The sequence below is a fragment of the Motacilla alba genome, chromosome 4A, assembly GCF_015832195.1.
Source record: "Motacilla alba alba isolate MOTALB_02 chromosome 4A, Motacilla_alba_V1.0_pri, whole genome shotgun sequence".
NCBI classification, from domain to species: domain Eukaryota; kingdom Metazoa; phylum Chordata; class Aves; order Passeriformes; family Motacillidae; genus Motacilla; species Motacilla alba.
The window spans coordinates 9,826,186-9,851,850 of record NC_052045.1 but is presented as its reverse complement, the minus strand read 5'-3'; the positions used below and the strand labels follow the sequence as shown (position 1 = coordinate 9,851,850).

Here is a 25,665-nt window from a genome sequence, read left to right as displayed (position 1 = left end):
ATCCAGCCTCTCTCACATGACTCAGGTCAAGCTTAGGTAACCAACCATCTGCTTCAACAAGTCAGCACGGCACGGGGTGCAGCCTTAACTAAATGAGCTATTTCTGGCAAGGTGCACCAGCTCAAGGCTAACAACCCCCCTTCCATTTCCCTTGATATGGACAGAAGACCCTCCCTGTAGGGAAGAAGGCAGCTAGGAACAAGGCTGTCAGGATTGCCAGTCCATATCTGTCCCGAAAAATCCCTGTATGCATGAATTATCTGAAACATTGAACTCCTCACAAAGGCACAGAAAGGCAAAATAAAACTGAATTCTTCATGAATTTCTAGTCACCATCTATTCCCAAGACCAAATTCAACCATAAAAAATAGCAAAACTAATGTTAGATTTATAATTAACAAACTTTAATATATTCAAACAATAGATTTTGTTTTTCTCATATTAAAATATATTCATTATCCTTAGTAACACTCAGGTTAAATTAATTAATTTAATTACTAAACAAAAAGCAGCCTTCTGTTTGTTTTTTTTTTTTTAATGTGAGAATCAAATACACTGATCAAGAAACATCTGGGTTGCACTTTATTTTAAATATTCATACCATTACACAGCACAGATTTAAAAAAATAGAAAAGGTAGATAATATATTTCTGTGTATTCAAAACTTTAATAACATGAAAAACTACGTTCTGTATATTCTATATTCTAAACCTTAGTGTGTAGAACTCAAAAATATATATACAGAACATCAGAAGTTCCACAAAATAAGGAAGTGACATAATCAAGCAGTGATCATAAAACAGCTGTACTTAAATACAAAACTGTGATACTTTCAAAATCAGAAGTGGGGGATCAGTCCAGCAAGAAATAGTTTAAATATTTTAAGGTGGCTCTCATTAGAATAGTTCTTAACTTTTAAATTTAAATGCTGCAAACTGACATGAACAAAAATGAAAGATTTCTAACACTGCTTGTGAATTTTAAAAATGCATTTTCTAGGAGATAAAGTTTAATCTTCTCCTATGAAAATGTAAGTTACGAAGCAGTGCAAAGTATTAGCAGATAAATCCGTTAGGATGACACTGTGTTACAAAAAAAAAACCAAGTAAGAAAAATGTCCAACTGAACATATTTTTTGTAAGGGGCAAATTTAAAATGAGCCTACTCTTACGAAGGGCACAGGGTACACAAAATTTCCTTAATTTCTCAATTTCCCTTTTAATCATTAAAATTAATGTACATTTTATATAAAGATGGATCTTCATGAAAAAAAAAGATGTCCAAAACCAGTTTACTGAAGACAATTTATACATCTGAACCAGAAAAATAGATAGGGAGACAGGAATTAAATTAAAACAGACAAATCTGAAATGTAGCAGAAGTAACCATAAGGTTACAGCAGCAGGTGTATGTGTATTGTCTGAATTATGTTACAACCAAAGTTACAGAAAAAAAGAGACTATTTTCAATCCTACATAATATTTTTAAAAAGCTAAAATCTCAGGTATAATATACATGTATACAATTATATTTTGAATTAACTTTTTTACAAATTTTATATAGGACAAGCTCTTTGTACAAACTCTGTCTGCACAAACTTCAGTCATACAGAGTCCTACCAAAGTGAAGCAAAGCAATGATCACATAAATAAACGTTTACATTACTTGGGCTTTCCCATATGAGGTCCATGAACTGAAGTTACAAAATATACATATTTGCCTTTCATACATATTGCTTTTTACATACAAAAAATTAACTTATGAAAAATAATTTGTAAAGTGTTAAAATGTGTAGAGTTTGACAGTAGAAAAATCTACGTCCTGCCATATGGTTTCATTCTGGAATTAACTGCATTTTTTACATTACGTTACACATTTTTAAAGTAATAAAACAGGAACCATTTGCATCCATAGTGCTGTGTATTTCACTAATACATAAAAATTTCCTGTCTTTTCATAATATCTGTGCGACACAGAGGGCATTCATTAAGTAATTGAGCACATTCCTTACAGGCAACTAGGTGACCACAGGGAATGAAGACAACTGACACGTCCTTAGCCATACAGATTTTACAGAGCTTTTCTTCCTGCAAACGTCTTAACTTCTCTTCAGTGCTGAGGTCTAAGGAAAATAGACATATAAAAAGAAGTTAACATACTTACTACCATAGAATCTCTTTTTTTTCTCTTTACACACAAGGAAAAGGTGTTCTTCATATGATTTAAAGGTCACATCCTTAAAAAGAACAAAGAAGAACTACAAGAGAGGAATCCTAGGTGCAGCATGGAATCCTCTTTTTTTATTTCCCCTTCTATCCCATTACATCTCCCAGGCCAATGCAAGCAGGGAGTACATCTATCTGTATTGGTAAGAGCTTGAAATACTTATAGAATTTAGGATATGCATATTTCAATCAGGAACCATTATTTTCACAGACCTCTCTCTGATAAAATTTCCCCAAAATTTGAGCAGAAGGCGAAAGAAAGGCTCATTGCTACTGGTTAAGTCATTTGGATTTTGTTTCTTTTTCTGAGTTTTCCCAATGAGAAAATGAGCATGTGACTTCTTTCCCTGCCCCCATTTTCAAAATGCCCATGCTCAAAAAGCTTAAAATCTGTAACACAGAAAGAGTCAATCTGGCATTGTACATGAGCTCTTTATTATTCCAATATGCCCCATCTGAAAATACAAAATTCAGACACCTTCCCCGGCCACTTGGGGGAAGCTCTGCACAGCCAACCACCAGAATAAGATCCAGCTGCACTACAAGCTCTTCTTTCCCCACAATGTCCTATTAAAATCTTATTAAAAAGAGTGGGTTGGTAAGATCTCAGCTTATCATGCCAACCAGATGGTCTTTGCCCTCCCTATGAATTCACCCATATGCTTGTCTTAAATTACAAGTCTCCTGAATCAGAACTCCTGCATTTGGTCTGTCTGCAGAGTGCACCACAAGGGTTTTCTGAGCATGACTCGCATGTCCCAGCAAAGGTTGGACATAAATAACTGAATAGAAACACCATTTAGTTTCACACTTGTTCTTATTGGCCAAGAACAAAAATACTTCTACCCCAAGCAAAATTCTATACCATAAAATAAATGCCCCCACACTGTGACTTTTTTGCATTGAATACACTGAATACGACAGCGTGTCCCTGGATCTATTTCACTTTGCCACATCTATAGCTCATCTTATAACTATATTCTTGCTTTTATTTTGAAATATAATTGTCACAACAATTTTGGCTTTTTTTGTTAGCACATACACACTAGACCGTCACTGCTACACACCTGTGAGATACCAATACTACTTATTTTAGAGATGATATTTATAAATGCTATTACACTCAAATATTTTAACATCCTGTTTGTTCAGATTTGGTTTTTTGGTTTGTTTTTTTTTTTTTTGAATGTCCCAAACCAAATGTATTTAAATTTAATTTACAATACTGTAAATTTACCATAGGTAAGGCTGGGATCAGAGGGTAGAATAAACAGATAACATCAAAAATATTTCACAGACTAAATAACTGATATGAAAGTACACACAGAGGTTTTGTAACTGAATAAGCTCATCTTGCTCAACTGGGATTTCATTTGGTTCTTCATCCCTTGTATTTTCTTTATGAGCACTTAAGTCTGCTACCAGATCCTCAACAGATGTGTGACTTTCTCCAGTCATCTGCAATCTCTTTTCCATGGTGTTCCTAATCTCAGACAAACTGAAACCCATGGCTATGGCACTTTGTACCAAAGGATTCTGTAAGAGACCATCTAAAACAAGAAATTAAAAACAAAACAAAAACACTTTAAGAACGTTAAGATGAATCTGATTATCTGACAGTATTGACTACAGTACTCTAAGACACATATTTGCAAACAAATATGTAATCAAAGGAACCGTATTTCCATTTTGAGAATTCTGCTAATTGTAAAGACTGCAGATTTGAGTTTTTTTCTATCCTAGCTTTCCCAGTCTCCCCTCATCTATTTATACTACAGAAATCCTCCTAGATTTGTTGTTCAAATCAGCTACTTCAAATTAATTAACATGTCTCATATAACTACAATCAGAAATTTTGTAGCTGAATGTTAAATGACATTCATCCAAAATGGCACAATGGATAAGTAACATTACATCAATTTTAATTCAGTTCCGAGAAGGGAAAAAACCTCATACATGTGTTGAGAGAAACCAATAAATAATTTGAATTTATATGACCAAAACAAAGCACCACTAACAAGGAAGCAAGTCCATCCATGGCAAGACACAACACTACTTGGGAAAGCCATTATTCAGCCTGTTTTGACCTTCCCCTTCCTTTTACTTATCAACATTGTTCAAACAATGTTCAAATTTTTTTAATTTTTAAAAACAAATTTTTTTTTTTTTAAAAAGGTTCTTTTATTTTCAGTCTCATAAATGAGCAGTATGGGAGAGATTTCTAAGCAGGTTTTGTGTAGCCACTCTTACTATCAACAGCTCCCATTCCCTGGGATGAAGCTGCTTGACTGGCCTCCTACTAGCCCTTTGACTGTTTTATCTTTTTATTGCTTGGTGTTTGTGGAAAGCATTGCAGGAATGTGTAATTCTGGAAGACATAATAAAGTACTTCAGCTTGCTCAGCTTCCTAGTCCTTGCCATTGGACAGACCCACTCTTCCTGCCCCATGAAGAAGGGCTGTTTCTGTTCAGTATTTAGCATTCATCCCACAGCACTACTAATTCAATACTTTATGCACACTCACTAGATGTAAGACTCAATCCTATACAAACTTCTTCCATGGTTCACAACCTTTACTTTACAATATTTACCAAATTGTAATTATATTTCCTCTCAGAGAAATAAAATACATTCTGCAGTTCTTTAGAAGCAATGAAGTAATGGAAGAATATCATCCAACATTTTGCCAGCAGTACTTTATTTTCAAATGTAATAGGGTTATTTTTAAAATTAACCATTCCTGTCACTACACATTCAAATATGGATATTCCAAAATGGGGGGAGGCTGTTTGTTTTAAGCAGATACCTTTAGGAATTATTGTCCCTTCAGTAGCTTCTGTCTAAAAGTGAAATAAAAAGAAACAAAAAATTACAATTCTGAAGAAAGTAGCAAGAAATACATACAGTCACAAAATAAAAAATAGCTATTTGATCTCAAGTTATTTCAGTGACTAAACTATTTAATCTGCTCTGAACAACATGATCAGTATTTCGTTGTAATTTTAACCCATGTGTGCAATAACCCTATGTAAATGATTCTTAATCTACAAAAGAATTTTAAAACATTATCAGTTTTACATTTTAGTGACTATACACAAGTTTAACAATGTTCTACCAACAAGAAAAGAAAATGTATCTGCTCTTGTTTGTCATCAACCTTAGGTTCCCAGGCTATAAAACAAATGGCACCTGTTCAGTACCCAATATACAATGTTCACAAAGTGCCCTGGCTGTGATCCATAACCCAGGCTATGGAGAGCTGGGAGATGGCTACACTCTGATTGGCAGGACCAAAACACACTGCAATTCTTTCACTTTCTGCCAGTGAAAGTAGCAGCATGTAGATTAATTGACAGGCATGTAATTAAAAGGTAACTTCATATTAAAATTATGTTTTTTCTATATTAACAAAATGATTAATAAGCAAGAAACTTACTGTTGAATCCCTACATCCATCTTTTAAGTGAACATTATTTATAAATTCTATCCCCTTTTCATTGCTCAGAAATCTGCACCTAAAAATAAGAATATATAGATTTAATAAGAACTGCATTAGCAGCAAAAATTTGTTACATAACTATGGAAGCTTTGATAAATTTCCTACATCATACAGACTGCCTGCTTTTAAAATCTCTAAATGTTTAGTCAACATCTGTGACGTCACTGTAATATTTCTAAGAACATCTTAAACACTAAAGCAGTACTTATTTTTCTCACATTTTTGGTGAAAAAGAAAGTTTAAGAGTTGTTTGCCATGACTGCTCATGACACAGATTTCTAAAAGTAAAGGCTCACTCAAATGAAAAACAAACATGTTAAAATGTTGGTTCTTTTAGTCTTTCACAATCAAAGCAAACAGTCACTGGTGAAACAGGTGCCTTCCATGCTTTCTTCCATTATTTTCCAGCCAGCCTTAGCCACTGGGCAGAGCTCTTCCCTACCAGAAGATTTAGGGAATGCCATAACTCCTTGACAAGAGCTCTCCAGCTCCAGCAATTATTTCACCTTCAGGAACAGACAGCTGCTGGGAGACCGACACACTGCCAGTGTGTCACTGAGGCTGATGTGCAAAACCTCAAAACAGATTTTAGACAACATTGGCAGTCTTTCTAAAAACTACTTCTGGTACTACTACTACTATTACTACTGTCTGAAATCCTTAATCCTTTCAAATTAGAGAGAACTATTTTCATACTCCACGCCACCAAACCACTTCTTCAGGTTTGTTTGCTCTGTGGCAGCTGTTTAGTAATTTTGTATCTTGGTATAAGTTACAAACTTTTACATATACAAACTATTAAAACAACCATTACAATTACTTTGATAACAAGAAGAAACCCTCAGATAGGTATTGACAAAACCACACAATTCTTGCTGACAAAGCAAGCATTGGTTAAATCCAGACACAGCTATCTTCCCTTTAATAATGCTACAGATAAGACAAAATTATTTGCATAAATCTAAACAGTATTAAACCATAATCAACCTTCCCAAGCCTTTATTAGTATGCTCTGTCATTAGAATGCAATATCCTGTAAATAAGACTCAGACACACACAGAGAAAGCACTAAGGGATACCTTACCCAGGAAACCATTTGGCATGCTGATCCCAAGGGTCTTCATTTTCCTTCCATTCCTGCAATCCTCCACCACAGTGGAAACACACAACGTGATCACCTTTACCTGAGGAAACACACAAGAATAAAGCTGCATACTCTGTGCAGGTATAATACCAAGTTTTCAACTAAAATGTTACATTAAGAAAAGAAGTATTTTTTTTACTGATTTACAATTTCAATTGAAAACAACTGCATTTTAACAGAGGACAACATACATGATATGAGACAAATGTTCAGGGGAGAACTGAGCTTAAAGAAACATAAAATAAGAGAAGCAAGTTCCTTAATTTTATTTTAGTAAGTAATTATACAGATAAAAAAACAAAAGCTGAAAATAATCTGTTATCATGGAGCTCAATCCAACGGTAAGCAAGGCCTGAAGATGTGTGCCACAAAGAATGAAAGATGTTTACATGGCTTTGTGGACCTCTCTTTCCCATTAAGATCAACAGGGCCTAACCAGCAATAGCAAAACCAGCTGAGAACTACATCCTCTCTGTTCTAGCACTGTGCCTACTGTGATCCAAAACTGCCCCAGAAACTGCTTAAATATTGTTTTTATTGGATTGAGAGGAGGTATGGATAGTGTTTCCACAGAGAGTTAAATTCTTCTCAGGCCACAGGGAACAGTTTTCACAGAAGTCACCTGAAGAGCACTGGGTCTGATAAGCTGGTGCTAACCAGCTGGTGCTGGTTCATGCAACTCCACCATACAGATCTTTTGGTACTTTTATAACCCAAGAAGAAATCAATAAAATAGTTCTAGTGGGTACAAATACTGCCCATTTATAACCTATATGGGAATAGAGCAAAGATTTTATTTGTAGCCACAAGTAAAATAAATAGAATCATAATTTAAAGTTCTGAGACATACTAAGAGAGAAGTCAAGTAAGATGGGAGCAAGAAATTAGCCCAGATAATCCCCTTTTTCTTGTGACTGAGTAAGAGCAACACTTTGCACTTGTACAGTATCACTCAGTGTGGAATTTCAAAGGTCTTTAATGGTACTGTGCAATTCCATCTAATTGAGAAACCAGTGCACAGAGATGGTGCCTTATCCAAATCAAACACTGCATGTCTAAGAGTAAAAGCTCTTCCCCTGGTACCACTGTCTTCATAAAGTAGGCAGAAGTGGTATTTGCTGGTTTTGGGTGTCCACATGCCATGATAATGCAAACTCACATAACAAAGTAAAATGGCATACAACCTGGATTCTGGATTGTCCTGTTCACAGGCTTTTGTACAGACCACGGGCCTATTCCTTACACCTAAAGTCTGGAGAACAGCACTTCATTTCTTAAAAATTATTAACTCGAATAATTGTCATTGTGAAAGACTTTTTATAAAGGTTTTAACAGGCAAAAAAAAATACTTGGCTGGTTTACTGCTAAGAATATATTTATGATCAAGTCCACACTTTGCTAGTAAAGATGGGTGATACAATGTATGCAATTTTACATAAGAACTGTGAAAAGCAGATTACAGAGAGTAAAGAGATTCTGGCAAATTGTTTTGTTGGACAATGCTCTTTTCTGACTCAGAGATGGGGCAACTGAGAGGCGTTTCAAAAACTTCTATTCCATTTTCAGTCTCATGAGAAGGGTGAGACAATACAGATGTTATAATTCACACTATCACAATCAGAGGCCAGCTACTTCTTCTCTATAGATCCATTTCCCACATTGTTCCATAATTTTTTTTTTTTTAATTGGGTTTTTTTTCCATAACAAGACACTTCTTCATGTACAATTTCTTTGTGAAAGGTATAAGTCATTTCAAGGTCTGGCTTACCTATACTATAGAACCCAGCTTCTGCAAGTCGCTCCTTGTCTACAGGATATATCCAAGATAAAAATGTTTGTAAACGTTTTCCATATTTTGCCATAGAGGGATTCCTTGGGTGCTGTGCATTGTTCAGACCACTTATACCAAGCTCAGAAGGAATAGATTCACTTGAGACATTTCCTACATCCCGGCCCAGGACAAAAAGGCATTTGGGAAAATGCCTCTTGTGTTCTGACCAAGCTCTGTCACCGGGTTCCCAGTTCTTCAATTTTCCACCACAACAAAAACACGCCACTTGGTCACCAACACCTGTATAATAAAATCCAGCATTAGCTAGTTCCTGTGGTGTCAGCTCGTCATTGAGGGGCCAGCTGTGAAAAGACTTTAATCTTGTTTCTTCACTGCACATAGCAGGATTTTTAGGATACAAAGTATCTGACATATCCACAACCCGCCTAGTTCTCAAAAGGTAATCAGCCTCCACATCAGGGTCATCCAGAGCACATGAGAGGGCTGAATTGCTGGTACCATTTTCAGTTCTATTCTGGTAGTTCTGGGTAACAGGATCCATGTCACTTTCCAGAAAAGCAGCTTCAGTAATAAACTTGCAGTTGGGGGCAAGCTGTTTGTGTCTCTCAACTGCAGAATCCCCAGGCACCCATCTTTCAATAGTTGTATGGCAACTGAAGCACTTCACTTTGTCACCTTCTCCAGTATAAACAAAGCCAGCTTGGGCTAGAGCCAGCGCGGAAACAGGACAGTCCTGTGGAAATCCAACAAAAGTTCCCCGTCGGTCACGCTCCTGCGCCCATTCCTGGGCACCGTCAGTGTCTGCAGAGGCACAGGCTTCCGAGCTCTGGGGGACATTACACGTCATCTCTTCATAAGCAGGCTCCCCTGGAGATTTCCTAAACAAAGAATGTATGTTTTAATTTCCCAGACAGAAGGGTAGATCGTACCCATATACAACCCTGGAAGCTGGCTAAATTCAACTACCATCCTTTATGTACTAAAAGAACAACTTTTCCTCTTCTCCCCCATTTCACCCTTGCCTGCATTACCTGCCACATAGAGGCAAACACCAAGGTATTAAAACCAAAACAATGATTTTTTTAATGAAAAGCAGAAAAATCAAGATGTCTTACAGGATTATAAACATTTACCTGGAGAACACACAGGTTTATAGCTTTAAAAGTATGTTCTATTTCTTAATAAAGATTGCAAGAATTAAATCAACAAAATATTGTAATAAAGTTCTGGCCACAACCCTACCAAAAGGTTTCTGAACCTGAAATACAAAGTTACTGAATTTAAAATACTGATCTGAGCCAGATCATAGTTGCAGGATTTTAGAGCTCAATTCTCAAACATAACTACATATTATCCTCATATGAAGGCCATGACCTCCATGCCCATTACAGGTGGGCAGCAACTGGTAAAACAGTCATCAAAAAGAAAAAGGCTTTTTTAACTTGTCTTATATTGTAAAGACACACGTCAATTTATATTTTAGCAAAATATCTTGTGAAATAAACTATCAGATATTGCACTGGGGCATTTTACCAAAGTGCTGGGCATTGCTTTTAAGATCAGTGTGTTGGGACTACCCAGCACTAATGTTCATGTCCAGCATACTGCTCCCACTTTTCCACACCCTGCCTACATCCTCTAGAAAATTCCTGTGTCTCTGCCATCACCCCAGCTTTTCCTCCCTTCCCTACCTGAAGGAATGTCATTCTTCTTAGCACTTGTCACACATTCCTACCCCTGCCTATACTTCTCCAGGGTGAGTACCAACTGCCAGCTCTGCCTCATGTTCCTTCTGTGCCAGAAGGCTGCTCAGAGCACTCAAACAAGCCCCATCTTTTCTGAGGGTGAAACGAAGCAACTTGGCTACAGCAGGTCCTGTGCAAGAACCACAAATTGACAGTCTCATCACCTTCAGCCCAACACAGATGAAGTCAAAGCACAGTAAACATTCATCTCTTGTCCAAGTGCAGTGATATTATTAACTTAAAAAGTCTTGGCTATTGCTGATGCACATCTTAAAGTGGTAAATTAAATTATGAGACTGCCCAAATAAGCTTCTTAGAACAAAGCAGTGATAGTTCAGCAACTAGCAAAAAGAAAGGCATATAAGGAAGAACAGAGTATGTACCTAACTGAACAACTGTTCTTCTCCATTTTCTGTAAGAATCCTGAAATATATCTATTTCCAATCTGTATATGGTAGGCCAGCACACAAAAATATATCTTCCTCAAGACCTGCATTAATATTGATTATGCATTCTGTAACATCAATGCAGATGTTACAATTACTTCTGTAACACCTCATGTTTAGCTTCTGCAAAACCTTTTTTAGAGTTCAGAAAGGGGAGGGGGAAATTAAAATGCCTATGTATTGCAGGATTGCTGCGTCCTCTGCCAAGATGACAAAGATAATTAGGCTATGAGCAGGTGAAGAAAACGTGACATCAGACACCTGGCAGGGGTGCTTCATGTACTCATGGATACAAGACTCTGAGCACCAGCCTTAATTCCTTCTGTCTGTCAGTTCATGACTAATGTAATAACACTACAAATTATACTGTGCCTTTCTGTTTTAGCTTAGCAAATTCAAAAATAGCACCTGAATAAATTGCATTGACTGACCTACAAATCTGACCTATATGCTTCTTTTGACTTTGAAGGGCAAAGAAACCCAAACCAGTAATTACATTTAGTAATATGAAAGTTGTCATAAACCATGTATTTTTTATACACATACATCTACTGGAAACATTTTTTTTTTAAAATAAAATCTTAGAAGCTTTTGTATTTATTGCTCATGTTTATTTCCTTATAAAACCTTATTTTAAAGCCTCTAGAACTGTTCCTGTAAAGATCTCAAGTGACCTTAAGTATCTATCACTACTACACTGTATCCATGAAAGAATTGGTATTACTCAAAACCAGTTAGCTGCACAGTAATTTCCTTATCTGTGTGCCTGAAAGACTTTCTACAAGAACACAAACATAGCCTACCTCACATCCTTCAAAGACTCCTCAAACTGTCCATTGAAGGAACCAAAACAAATGTACATGGCTTTTGCTGTATGAATAGCAGTATACCTCCATTTCTATTGTATTTATATACAAATGAGTTCAGAAACAGTGAAAAAATATTACTACTTAAATTTTTTGGTTTATGGACATTAGTTTTTTCTACAATGCCATGAATACTTCAAAAATCCTTCTGTTAACATGGTGAATAAAAGAGAAATTATGCCCTTCCCATGGTGATAATGAAAATATTTGCCACATTTGGATTCTCTGGAGTGAATCCTCTCAATCAAAACAGTATGAAAAGCATGTGCCAAGAGAGCATGTACCAAGAGAGCAATAAGTGCTGACATAGGAGGTACAATCACAACAGATCAATTCTTTAATATGAACAAGCTTTTTCAAATTATATCAACCACATAATTTAATCATGATCACTTGGAGCAGAAAGGTTCAAGTATCATTCTAAAAGCCTCATCTAACTACTGCAATGACAGAAGCAGGGCCAGTCCCTCCCAGCAAGAGGCAAGGTTTGACAATGCTCCAGCCACACCATGAAGCCCTTCCCTTTCAATAGCCCCTCGAATGGTTTACATTTCACTATAGTTTTATCTGTGACAAACATCTTTATCTTTATCAAGCATTGAGGCAAACTCCTTGCCTCTGCAAGTACTGCTTTGTATACAACATTAGGACTACTTTAAATAAAGTATCATGTTCAATTATTTCTACTTCAAACAACTGTTAAAGGCAACTACTGAAAGTGTAAAATTACAGCTGGTTTAGGAAGACTACTTCTGCACGTGTTTTTTAGCAGTTGCCTAACTCCAGTTAGTTGGAAAAATGATCTAGAATAATATCTGGCATCCTAGCAGCACTCAGACAGATATTAACTGTAGCAGAAAAATGAGTGAGGGTAAATTTTTTAATAGTTTAGAGCTAAGAAACATAAACTCACAAAAATCTGCCACCTAAGATGGGTACATAAGACTTTACAATATATACCAGTAGGCAACCTGATGTCAGAGTATACTCTATGTATACTGAAGTTAATGAAGCCATTTTGCATAGGTTTTAATTAACCACATGTGAATTAAAGGTAGAAGCTTCAGAAATCATCAGATCATCTTCACTTATAAAACCCAGATACTTTAACTACTATTGAAGCATTATATATATTTTCATACAGTGAGTAAACACAGTCTATTTTAGCCTGAAAGGCTTCCAGAAGCTAAGCCAAGTTTAATCCTGCTTTTAAACATCTGAAGGCTATTTGCCATAATACACCACCCTCTTTCAACCTGAATTACTAATTTATATAGCCTACTGATTATGCTTCAGAAGAAAAAGTAGAGACAAAAATATATAGCAAAAATATTAACTTATGCAAAATGCAAAACTGTACATTTTGAATCTGCAAAACAAACGTGTTTAATTAAGCTTTAAAAATATTAAGAGATATTGATTTTATGCAAAAATACATGATCATATTACCTAGATTTGAAAAGTTTCAAAGGAAAAGTACAAAACTCACTTTTCCCTTTTAAGTATATTTTACTAGATGTGATTATTTCCATGCTCAACCCCAAACTAGACTGGCATTATAAGGAGTTATTTTTAATTCTTTTACATGACTAGCATGGCAGTAACCTCCAAGTCAGAAATCTCCTTGCACAGCCTCATGTTCCTGACCAAAGGGTACATGCTAGTATTTATTGTTGACTGAATTTGGAAATGTGAGTAGTGCACCAAGTAAATATCAAGCAGAACATACTGTACCAGCTGACACACAGATTATGCATATGTCACTTCAATGAACTTCAGTTTCTGCTAGCTCAGCTGCAATTAGATCAAGGAAAGTGCATGCTGCTAACTGAAAACCTACTCATAAAGATTAAAATGACCACAAACATGATATATTTAAACAGCATTTGAAAATTTCAGTGCATTTATATCTAATTATCAATAACCATTAAAAAAAAAAGTTTTGTTTAGATATTTTTGATTTATTTTAGAAAGAGGGTATGCATTTACAGAATGCCTCCTGACTCAGTGCCAAAGCTTACATAACCCTATCAGCTCAGCTTTATTTGTCTATTCTTCCAACAGGTCCTACTTAGCCTCCCGTCAGGGTTTGTCATCACAGGAAGTCAGTCAGCTGCTCAAGGTTATAGTAGGCTATTATATCCTCCTAAGTTTTGACTGAAGTCACAAAGACTTTCAGGCTCTCCCCATCTTCAGAATGTACATAACCAGGCCAACAGAAACATACCATTTTGAGAACTATTTACACACTGTGATTTTCTTAGTGAAGAAGTCATATGGGTATGGAACAGAGAAATAAACAAAAAAAGATGGCTTCATGGCTGCTAAGGGCAGAGAATGAAAATCCTTTTGGAGAACTTCCAAGTTAAATGTCATCAGAACTTTAGCTGTATGCATGAGAAGGAAGGAGTAAATATCAGCTTCTATAGGAAAAACTGGCATGCTGTAGCCCAAGTAAGATACTGCTCTTGTATCAAAGAAACCAAAAAACCCCACTGAATCAACAGGGGTTATTAAAAAGAACAGCCAGTAGTAAAAAATGCCTATTGGCATCTGCAGTGCCCTCAGATGCACCTTTCCTGACAGGCTGAGCTTCGGCTTTTAGTGCTACGTCCTTCTTTCACAAATAATTTAAACTCCTAGTTGAAGAAAAATATGGAAAAAGAGGGCGTTTTTCATCAGGGAGATAATATGATAAGAAACTTCAGCTACAGCAGCATGATTCATGCCACAGCAGAACTGCTGAATCCTCTGGATCCACCTCCTGCCTCAGCCTCCAGCGAGGGCGTTCCCTGCCCGCCAGGTTCACGCTGCACACACCGCTCAGTCACTGAGAGAACAGCATCCCGATACCTTCTGGGGTCCCAGCAGGAATGCTTCGCTGCTAAAGAATGGGAACAAGCTGCATATTTACAAGTATATACATCCACATATAAAGTGTGTGTATTTATATACACACAGCCCTCATAACCTTGTAAACTTGGAAATCTCTCTTGGATAATTCATTGTATTTTATTTTTAACTTTGTCAGGAAATGGGGATGACTTGGGAACTAATTCTAATATTATACCAAAAACAAAATATGGAAGATGTTCCTGTTGAAAATACTCTGCTTGCCTTTTTATTTAATAAGAAATTCTCCAAATCATTGAAGGGGAAGGACTGTAACACATGTGCAGTTTCATTTTACATTTCATATGATAGGAGTGACACTCAATTCAAGCTTTGCAGCATGCCTTCTTCATCTTTACAGCCTTTCAGTCCTCACACACAGCTACATTTTTAATGTTGAAAAATCTTGTGGTTTCCTGAGCCTGACTTTAAGTCATGATGCTCAGAATATTTTGGATTAGAACTCTGTAAAAAAGACTCCATGCTATGAAAAATAAGAAGCAGCAAAGGACTGTACACCGTTAAACAAAACAATACAAAAGGTACTTACAGTTTTCCCTAAGGAATTAGTATCCAATCAGACCAAGTATAGCAATGGATTAATCAAATGGTTTCATTGCTATTTTCCACTAGTCTTTAGAACAAATTCCAATACTTACATTCCTGTTGATAGAAAAAAGAACCAGGTTAGAAACCTCTTTAATCTTTAACATAACCTTCAGCATTGTTTATGAAGCCACAACTTCATGACCAAAGATATGACCAAAAAAACCATTTAAAAATTCTGTCCCTTGAACAAGTAACCCAAATTAAAATATAATCTAAAACTGAAAGAGTCTGAAGGCAGGGAAACTCTGAAATGTAGGCAGACGTTACACTAAAACCAGTAAGGGACATAAATTGAGGATACTCCTTAACATCCAAAGACAACAAAACAAAATTCTGGTATTAAAAACTAGAGGGCAGCAAAAAGGAGAAAGAATGTAAAGCAGAAAATTAAATCCCATGATCCAGACTTCTCTCTCCTAGGAAATTCTGTATCTGATTATAAACTGGATTTCTGGAACTCTTCAGCTCCCTGCAGCTGTACAACCCACCTTGGGAGGACAGCAACAGAGAGAAGTCTTATCACAGGAACACACGGCCTGAAATGAAATCCATTTTCATCCTTCTAAAATTGAAATATGAACACATATTTCCTTACTTTTCTGATAACAAACGCAAGTCTGTTTGGTATCAGTGGGAGCAGTCAAAAGCACCCACAACCAACCATCCTCATCAGCATTCTTTCTCTTTTGCTGCTGACTGCAAAGGGCAAGGTCAGAGGAGATGCAGAACAATCATTAACCTACTCCTTTGCCCTTCTTTGCCAGTGCCGTAGGTGCCAAGCTTTCATAACAGGAAGTACTTGGGATTCTTTAAAGGACCTCAAAGAAAACTGCAAACCAGTCAAGCAGATAGCAAAAGGAAGCAATGAAAAAAATTTAAAATATCCAGATAAAAGCTTAACCAGCCAATTCATCACACAAAAACTTGCTTTCTTAGAGGCAATACTTCACTGTTTGTCTTCTCTGTTACATGGTGATTTACTTCACGATAAACAATGAGTAATTAAGTAAATCTGTATCCTACTGCTCTTTGTCCTGGTATTAGAGTAAAAAAAATGTATTTGACAAAAAGGTAAAAGAGGGTTTTTTCCTGCAGTTGATTGCTTTTTCTTCAAAATTGGTCTATTGTAATAGCTTGTAGTTTCTATATGTTCATTTAGGAAACTAAATTCTCCCAGTTAACTACATGAAGTATTTGCATTAAAATTGCAATGTAAGACAGTAGCAGTAAAGGGATAATGAAAGCAGTGCTGCAAACACATCTGCATTTTGCAGTAGGTACAGATTTAAAACAGAGCAAAAATTACCCAAACCAAAACGCATACTTACACCCATTTACAGGGCTTTCAGCAGGAAGACAGAAGCATCAGACAAGTAGTAAAGAAGCAGAAATACACTTACTGTTAAAGAGAAATATATAAGCATATGATCATAGACACTGTGCAAAAGAGAACTGCTTGAACTTAAATTATCACTGAAAAAATTACTTTGAGTGAACTTCTCCCTTTATAATTCTTAACAACAACTGTAATCGAAAAAAACTGCATTTTTATTGACAAGAAGCAGTTCTAGAAAGTGATGGGCCTAATAAAAATTAAAATAATAAAAGAGTGGGCAAGAAGAGATAATATTCAAACATGTCAAAAGAACCACTGAGACCACAGAAGCGCTTATTAGCATAGAAAATTTTTCATCCAGTTTCGCCAAGAGCAGCACTGAAGGCTCGAGCCGGGGCACGGCTCAGGACACGGTCTGGGCTCCGCCGGGGCAGCCCCGGCCCGGCCCGGCCGCTCCCGCAGGCGGCGGCGCGCCCGTCCCCATGGCAACGCCTCCGCGGCCGGGACCTCCCGCCGGCTCCGGCAGCGGCCGGGGGCAGCGGCGGCCGCACCGGCCCTCGGCATCCCCGGCACCGCCGTGAGGGCGGGGGCACAGCCGAGGGACCGAGCCCCCCGCTCCACGCGGAGAGCCCCGCCGAGCCGCCCGAGGAAGCGAGAGTCCCCAGCGCGGGCAGCCCAGGAGCCTGGCCCATCTCCGGGTCCCGCCGCTGCCGCGGGCACTCACCGGGCGCGTCCCATCCCGTCCCGTCCGGTCCCCGGCGCCGGAGCCGCTCTCGGCAGCGCTGTCATCAGAAGATGGCGGCTCCCGGCAGGCTCAGCGCCCGGGAAGGAGCAGCGCTCCCTGGCGGGCCGGTGGGGGCGCGGCGGGCGGGCTCCCGCCGGCGGAGGGCGGCGCGTGGCGGCGACGGGAGGAAGTGCAGAGCGGCCCCTCAGCCCCGCAGGAGCGCTCCTCAGCCCCCTTAGCCCCGCAGGAGCGCTCCTCAGCCCCCTCAGCCCCCACTGCCCCGCTTCTCATCCCGCTCAGCCCCTTCGGTCCCCACTGCCCCGCTTCTCATCCCGCTCAGCCGCCACAACCCCCTCGGTTTCCTCGGCCCCTCGGCCCCACTCCTCAGCTCCTCCCGTTTCTCCGTCCGTTCAGTGCCTCACTTCCCAGAGCTCCCGGCTCCGTGCCGGCCTGGCCTCTCCTCCCTCAGCGCCTCCAGCAGCCCCTTCATGTCACACCATCTTCTCCAGACGGTTTCACGTCTGGAAAATGCTCATCCCAGTGCTCTCCTTGCTCTCACCTCTTGTCCCCGCAGAATTACAGCTTGTTGCGATTTAAATCTGTTAAACCATAAATTTTTTCAGACTGGAATTTTCCAAATCAGACAGAAACCTCGGGCTATTTTGTTTGGTAGCTGTAGCCAAAAATCGTCTAATCATTCTCATGGCTAAGACTAAGATGGTCCTGAACATTATAATGTTGCTTTAACCTTTTTCTCTTTTTCAAAATCTCAGGTGAGCTCATTGCTGGCCCAGCACATTTAACATTGCCAGGGTACTTGGTTGTATGTTGGGGACCTGCTTCCTGCTATCGTCAGGAAAACCCAGCTACTTGTGGCAGATTGGCTACTTCTGCCCTCAACTCACTTTTTGCAGACCATATATCCCCAAAGACCTGTGGCAGATAGTGTGGACAATTTCAGGAGAAGCAGTGTAATCATACAATATATTAGAATATTTGCAGATTCCAGGGCTTACTATGAAAGCCCTTTTGAGTAAGGGCTTTTGACTTTGTTGTCCAGCACCTATTGAGACCACAGCTTGATTCAAAGCTTGTAGTTATTACAAGTAACTATAGTATAAGGTAAGTGATGAAATAGTAACAAACTCACTTTGATTGAGCAGAAAAAACATATAATGATTATTCAGTAATCAAAAACAATACTCAATAACTTAGGATGCAATTCCACATACCACCTGCTCTTTGTTCAGAAAAGAATGACCTGCAATCTAGAACATACTATTTAGTGATGCAGCACAGTGGTGATGCTGAGCCTATAAGAAATAAACAGCTCTATTGCAGTACTGAGTCACATCCATCTGAACTTATTCCACATCTGTCCAAAGCCAAGACTATTTATTTAAGAATCTTTGGCACAATAAGAGGTTTGCACCTTAACACTGCAATGTGAACATGAATATTTAATCTCCTAAGTCCTTGTCCTACCACATTATTAATACATTCATTAGCAGTGATTTTCACAAAGGGCCTTGCTCTATTGAGGTTTGATACTTGTCCAAATGAAGCAGATTGTTTTCAGAGGTCACAAAGTAGTTTTGCAAAGACCCATTTTCAGATTTTGATGTCTAAATCAAGAACTATGGTAAAAATTTAAATTGAAAAGCTTGGATCAGATTGCCTCCCGAAAACCTTTCCATCAAAAAATATGAGATAAAAGAATTGAAAAAATCAGATAATACCAAAACACAGTCTCTTTGAAATTTTGTTTACACAATCATGCTAAAAATTTCAATCAGTTACAACCTGTTTGAGTCAGATAAACATAAACTAGACTTAGCACACAGTTCTTTGACACAAACTGTTTAGTCAACAATGGGTCAAGAGTCACACAGGTTCATACGGGAAGCTGTGTTTGTTGACACAATCCCTAAGAAATTAATGTGATTTATTTCCTACTCATCTCATCGACTTATCAATTGGACCACTAGTACCAAATTAATGAATGGAGTGAAAAAAGCTATACAATCCAAAGCTGGGATTTCAGAGGTGCAGCAAAGAATAAAATCAAATATGGAAAAATCACTAAATGGTGACTTCACAAGGAACATTTTCTTGCGAATACGACAATAGAAAATTGAATAACTAATAAGTAACAGATGTCTGAAAGCTGTCTTTTCCCTTGAATTATATCCAGTGCTTTCAGTACCATTGGAAGAAGATTCCGGCATTTGATAGGAAAGCCATGCATTTGTATGCTGGTCCACAGAAAATCAAATCTAATTCTCTCTTCCAAAACAGTATGACACACTTTTTCTTTATCCACAGCATTTACTATTACCGCACATTCTTTCTTTCTTTCTTTTTGTTGCAAGCAGGTGATAAACATCATTCTCGTTACATTTTCATGAAGGCAGTGGAGGAGTCTGAAGGGAAGTTTGAGAAAAATGGAGGCATAATTATAGTACAGAAACAGGAAAAGCGGAAAAAGCCTGATGAGCCTTTTCAACTTCAGCAATGAAATCTTATGCAGGACAAACATTCCTATAACTCCCAAATTCATTATTGTCAGACAATGCAATAAAATACCTTCTCATTAAAACTAAAACCATCAAATAATGGCAACAGTACTGAACTTGATAATAACTTTTCCCTGTGGAAAAGTTAGCATCTAAACATGTAAAAACTGAATCTTCCTTTAATGACTTAGTATGCTGCTGCTGCTGAAACTACTTCGAAGTTCACTTCAGGGTGATGTCAAATCAGACACAAACTGTTTACATTCTTTCACAATCCACTGAACAGATGAGCTAAGATAAATGCCAAATGAAGAGGAAAATGCAGCTAGTGATTTATCTTAGTTCTGTTTGAACTGATTAATGCAAGAAATAATTATCTAGAGCTGGGACTTTGGACTTAGCAAGCATGTGACACATGACTACATGCATGGTTTTCTATTCGTAATTCCTTCATGCTGGAATATTAGTTCTAGCACACAGGTACTATGTAAGTCTGATATAAGTAGAAAAATGACAAGCTCAAGGCAATGCTTGCCTATTCCCTGCATGTTTCCATATGTATGCTCTGACAGGAGAAAAGAGACAGAGAGGAGCAAAGAGGAATGCTGTGGTTAACAAACTTGTCCCTTTAACTGATCACTTTGGTCATTAATTATCCCCACATCCTGTTGATGATGTCTGAGTTCTTGTATAAGTGGGCAACTCAACATGACCATCCAAATCTTAGCAGAGTAAGCTTATTAAATGTTTTATATTGCTGTAGAAGCATAAAAATATATTCTTCACATGTCAAAGGCAGATGTATTTAATTAAGGATCCTCCAACCTTGAACTCACACAAACTATCAGAAAGAGATGCAGCAGCAGAACAGAGAAAAATGGACAAGGTGCCCCAGACTGCTTTCCACATTGGGATCAAGAATGAGGAATCCTGACTGAGAGTTCCAGAAATAGCTTCTTTGACTCCTAACAGTCCACAAACCCCAAGTTTAGGCAGGGGTTAAGAATCTCTCTGACATGATTATCATTAGCCACAGACACACTTTAATCTTAACGTACTTGGTATCTGGGGTGCACAGCCCAAACAAGGGCGTGGACCGTGTTGGTAAGAGCCTGATTTACCAAATTCAGGTTTTACCTTCAAACCTTCATATTCTCCCATTATCAATGCAGTAATACTGTTAACCCCTCACAGTAAATGAGCACGAGGCACCTATGGCACCAATGCCATGGGACAAGTGCCTGCCAACTTCACTAACAGCCACACCAATAGCTCTGGCAAGCTGCAGGTACTGCAGGTACTGCCCACCCACTGATAAGCGGTGACTGTTTGCAAATGTTGGCTTCCTACACTTCCTGCATCACCAGCACCCAGCCAACCCTCCCCAGAGGCTCCAGCCACCTGGAGTTTCTCTGCACAGGCCAGAGGAGAGGGGCGGAAGGACAAACTGTAAGCTGCAGAGCTGCTGGGGCAGCACGGGCTGCCTGGCTCTCCCAACACTCGACAGACTCTGTCAAGGAGCTGATACAACAAACCCTTTGTGTGTGTGACCACAGGCTCACTACAGGCTAAAGTTCCAAAAGAGATTTTGTCACCAGAGTCATCCCATTTTCTGTGGGATATGTGTAATCCAAGAGGTGTAATGATACAGAGCCATCCTGAGGAATACCCAGCTATTAGATCAGTGACTGACTGATGAGCTGTGAGCCCAGGAATATCTGCTTTACAAGCTGTACTCTGCCTTTCTGATTAGTGGACTTAGAAAGCACTACAAGACTCCAAATTACACTGCCAGTGATATTGTCACAGCTCAGCTTGCAAAATATGCAACATTCACAGATTTTTTTTGTATTTTCACACTTTACATACTCTTATCTTGAGATTCCAGTAATTGACCTTGATATGGCATTTTCAAGGAAGGTGTATGCACTGGAGGACAAAATGTTGCTTAATTAATTTATAGGTTTGCTATTGTACCATCATGCTTCAGAGCAGGCAAGCAGGAATTGTCAATGCAATGGTTCCAGCACAGGCTGGGAGTAAGGCCCATTAGATCAGCTTGTCTTCATTCTTCAAATAAATCCCAGCAGCAAGCATCTTAGAGATCTCCACTTCTGCACTAACATTTTGCCATTTGGTGATACTACATTAAATAAATAATTATCCATTTCCCAGGTTTTGTGGGTTTCTCTGTTGCTCAAAGCTGCTGCTGAAACAGAGATTTTGTGCAGGGTCTTTTTGTCTTTCCTTGTCAATGATAATCAGAAAAAAAACCACTCAAACAAGATTCTTTAGAGCTGTATGCTCTGATGGGAGAGAAATACCCATTGAATAAATGAAATATACTGTCAAGGAAATAACTGATCTGCTGCCTTCCAAATGCTGTTCCAATCACATTACTCCAGGCATTGCTACCAGCACCATTTTTAATAAAGACCCTTCTTCACAGGCATTATGCAGAAGAGTTTAATTAGTCTTTCTGCCTTCCATTATTCACCAGCAGGTTTCATGAGCACACACAGAACCAACGACTGAAGCCTTGACCAGGAGATATCCAGGCAAATCAGGTTTGGAAATGGAGCCTAAACCTACAGCTGGCTCTTGCCTGTGTTGGCAAGCAGTAAGAAGAGCAAACAACTCTGAGTGAAACAATGCTGATTTCTGTGAGCTGAAAACAAGCAAAGCTCCCCATAATGGTGTGATCCTTCACATTCACTGATCTTAATTGCATCTGGGACATTTTATAGCACAGGATGATGCAATGACACTGAGTTTAGCGATGAAAAAACCACAAAGTTGCAATATGTATTTGACAATCACTGTCTAAGAATGTTTCTCATTTCAGTTGTCCAGATGAATGGAAACAGCCAGTATTAGCTAATGTTTAGGATTCTTACTTGCCTAAACAGCTTTTACCAAATGGAAATCATCTGAACAATGTGAAATCATGCCTCCTCTGTACCTTTATTTCTTCTGCATGAGAATTTAGGAAATGTCTACAGAAAAAGAACAGAAGCAATCATGAAACAATTACTGTTAAAAAAAAGGGAATTTAGAACAATTAATTCTTACATGGGCATGATACAAAAGCCAAATAATAATAAAAAAATATTCCAAAAAGTCATTCTTCATTGTCTGTGCAGAAAAAGTAAAGCACTCAATTGTTTAATCCTCAGAAGAGATAATAAAGTTGTGCCTTGTCACATGAATTCCATGGAACTGGTTAATACAGAGGAAATGAGCTGTTGGATGTTTTATTTCTTTTGCTTTTGCACATTTCCAGCTCTCCCAATGGATGTCTGTATTATTTATTTAGAAAACCAAGAATAAATACATTTTTATAAGATCCAATTACCACTGATATTTTTCTAGCTATGTATTTGCTGCATAATGTACTACACCCTTGAAAACCTTGTATTTACTGTTCGGTTAAATAACTTCCTGCTGCTATCCAGCTGTCACCATAGTGGTGACACAGGCATTTCCTTTAATGTGGCTGGGACAAAGCCTTCAGAGTACTTCTTTATTCAGGCAGGAAGCACAGTAGGTGACTTAAGACTGTGCTGTGACATATCCTGCCTTTGCAGGCATCATTCTTCCTTCTTTTCAAAATTTTATTTTATTTCATTATTTAGAAAGGTAAATGTCAACCTGTAGAAATAACAGAAAGAAACACAAAATTGTCCTGGCTTTTAACAAGGTTCTCTGACTCGTTTATACAAATCTTAGGATGCCCAGGATGCTTTTTCTAGCACACAAAAGCCTCATGAAAAGATGAAGAATAAACTATAAAGGCTGTTTTATAGAACTAAAATATAAGTCTTACTTCTTAACCTATGAATACCTCACAATTCAGCTAACATCAGGCGGTACTGAGAAAGACATTTCACTATATAAAGATATCCACCACAAAAGCAAGGATAAGTCAAAACTGAATATGATTTTATAGCCTGGAACAAAGAGTACTCTGTGTCAAAAATGTGTTACTATGAGGAGGAATTGGTACACACTTACTTTAAAAATATTTTGCTTTGCCTACATTACTTCATTAAAATGTATGACTGTCTATGTTTTAGAGCTTATATGTCATATATATATAATGCATATTAGTTAAGTAGAGTATATTTTATATAAATTCTACTGCTAAATGTTCTGTATAGTACCATAGAAATACTGTGGAATCAGACTCTTCTCAGAGCAGATTTTAAAACTGGTTCTGTCACGTGTATTTCTACATTGCGTGTACTATCTTTTATTTTCAGCTTGTCCTAGTCCGTTACTAACATACTTCAAGAAAAAAGTGGTTTAAATTCCTTAAGTAAACTTGCCATTTAACCTGTTGGTCCTGCAATGACTTGACGGCTTTATTCTACTGCATTTCTCCATGACTGTCTTTTCCTCCTCATCATGAAAGCAAAATCTCACATTTTTACATTCAGATCTTACATAGCTATTCCTACATACATCCTTGCACCTAATATATTTTGCTAGATTCTTGTTTTCTGCTTATGCGTCTGTTAGGCTTATCTTCTAAATAGACTTATTTCATTTGCTTATAACACCCTCTCATGTTATTCCTTAGGCCTGCAATTCTGTGCTTCTTATCATCCACACATATGTTTTAAATATATTTATTGAATTTTTCTTTTTAAAATAACCTATCATAAATAGATTAGGCATTCATAAACTGAGTGTATCTTCTATCACACTGCATATGGTATGCCTGGAATGTGGTCTGTATCTAATTTAAAATGTAAATATGAGAAGCAGAGAATCTGCCTCCTTTATTTCTTGTGATAGAGCAGAGTTTAGAGGCTGTAAAGGATCCCCTTGAAGCAGATGGTGTCCACAGGGCCCAAGAACAGCAGCATTAAGCACAGTGTGCAGCTTGCAGGAACTGGCTGAGAATGGTAATTGAAACAACACTGTTCCCTCTCTCAGGCAGAGTTATGTAGATCTGCTGAAAGGCTAGACTTTCTGATAGAGCTATTTTGCAAGTGGAAAGCTGTTACACCTATATATTATTTATCTATTTATTTATATTTTTATGTAACATGCAGGCTGTATGTTTCCCTTCAGCGCGGCGAACAGAGCACAAGACAGCGAGCACAGCAGTGCTGGTACCGACACAGGCACAGGGGCACTGAGGCCTCACTTTTAGATTTTATTTCAATTTCCTTGTTTTCTGAAGTTTTATCCGATTTGTGAAACAATTTACACTGCTGTAGAGGAGGAAGCATGTACGAGACCTAGAACGTAGGTGACTTCAGAGGAAAGAGTAATGTCTGAAAAGACTAAAAGCATGTGCTGCCCGACCAAATGGAGTACTTTAACCCTAATACCCCAATCAGCGACTGAAGGGAACAGAGAACAACCAACCTGCGGAAACTTAACGGAGACAAGCGACATGTAATAAAGCAGGCACACGCATGAGGGGCGACACGCAGAATACGGGATCCATACAACTGTTTGTCCTAGGTACTTGTGTCGGAACAGTGAGCTTTACACAAATCCTTTTTTAACCGCTTATTTATTCAAACGATTTACCGTTCTCGCCACTTCTCCGAGCTCGCCCCTGAGCCATACTCTGGGCTGGCGCCCCACACGCCACAGCCCGCGGCGCGCACACGCGCAGGACTCCGCGCCCCGCCACAGCAACGCACATGCGCACATGTGCGCCGCCGCACTAGCGCGCACGCCACACGCGGGGCACCCCGCCCCACGCCGCTGGCGCGCACACCGCGGTTCCAACGCGCGCACAGCACAACACGGCTCTAACGCGCGCGCACACACACACCACCACACGGCTCTAACGCGCGTGCACACACACACCACCACACGGCTCTAGCGCGCGCGTGCACACACACACCA

At 38.6% G+C, this 25,665-nt stretch overlaps 1 protein-coding gene and 1 long non-coding RNA gene across 13 annotated transcripts; both read right to left on the bottom strand.

The window, feature by feature from the left end:
• Nucleotides 1–382: 382 nt before the first annotated feature.
• Nucleotides 383–17,439, bottom strand: LOC119695148 (X-linked inhibitor of apoptosis). 12 transcript variants are annotated; one of them, XM_038123073.1, is made up of 10 exons: nt 17,279–17,364; nt 16,547–16,617; nt 15,160–15,272; nt 14,479–14,601; nt 8,637–9,538; nt 6,809–6,908; nt 5,662–5,740; nt 5,032–5,065; nt 3,551–3,775; nt 383–2,122 (listed from the first exon to the last, which is right to left on the bottom strand). In XM_038123073.1, exons 5-10 carry the CDS (start codon nt 9,505–9,507, stop codon nt 1,929–1,931), a joined length of 1,503 nt encoding a protein of 500 aa, XP_037979001.1. In that variant the 5' UTR covers nt 9,508–9,538; nt 14,479–14,601; nt 15,160–15,272; nt 16,547–16,617; nt 17,279–17,364; the 3' UTR covers nt 383–1,928. The 12 variants fall into 12 exon arrangements, with proteins under 12 accessions (XP_037979001.1, XP_037978993.1, XP_037979002.1 ...); XM_038123065.1 differs by lacking the exons at nt 14,479–14,601; nt 16,547–16,617 and having other exon boundaries at nt 15,160–15,167; nt 15,269–15,272; nt 17,279–17,439; XM_038123074.1 differs by lacking the exon at nt 16,547–16,617 and having other exon boundaries at nt 17,279–17,396.
• A 1,062-nt stretch (nt 17,440–18,501) lies between these two features.
• Nucleotides 18,502–25,435, bottom strand: LOC119695149. Its single transcript, XR_005255061.1, has 3 exons — nt 25,342–25,435; nt 21,664–21,723; nt 18,502–19,701 (listed from the first exon to the last, which is right to left on the bottom strand). It is a non-coding gene; the product is annotated as an uncharacterized LOC119695149 (long non-coding RNA).
• Nucleotides 25,436–25,665: the final 230 nt, after the last annotated feature.

Excerpts from the sequence above, each read along its gene's own strand:
- LOC119695148 (XM_038123065.1), bottom strand. The coding sequence starts at position 17,343 with ATGACAGCGCTGCCGAGAGCGGCTCCGGCGCCGGGGACCGGACGGGAC. Across the intron at positions 5,741-6,808 it reads CATGCCAAATGGTTTCCTGG|GTGCAGATTTCTGAGCAATG; the intron begins GTAAGGTATCCC and ends TCTTATTTTTAG. Across the intron at positions 3,776-5,031 it reads AGGGACAATAATTCCTAAAG|ATGGTCTCTTACAGAATCCT; the intron begins GTATCTGCTTAA and ends TTCTTGTTTTAG.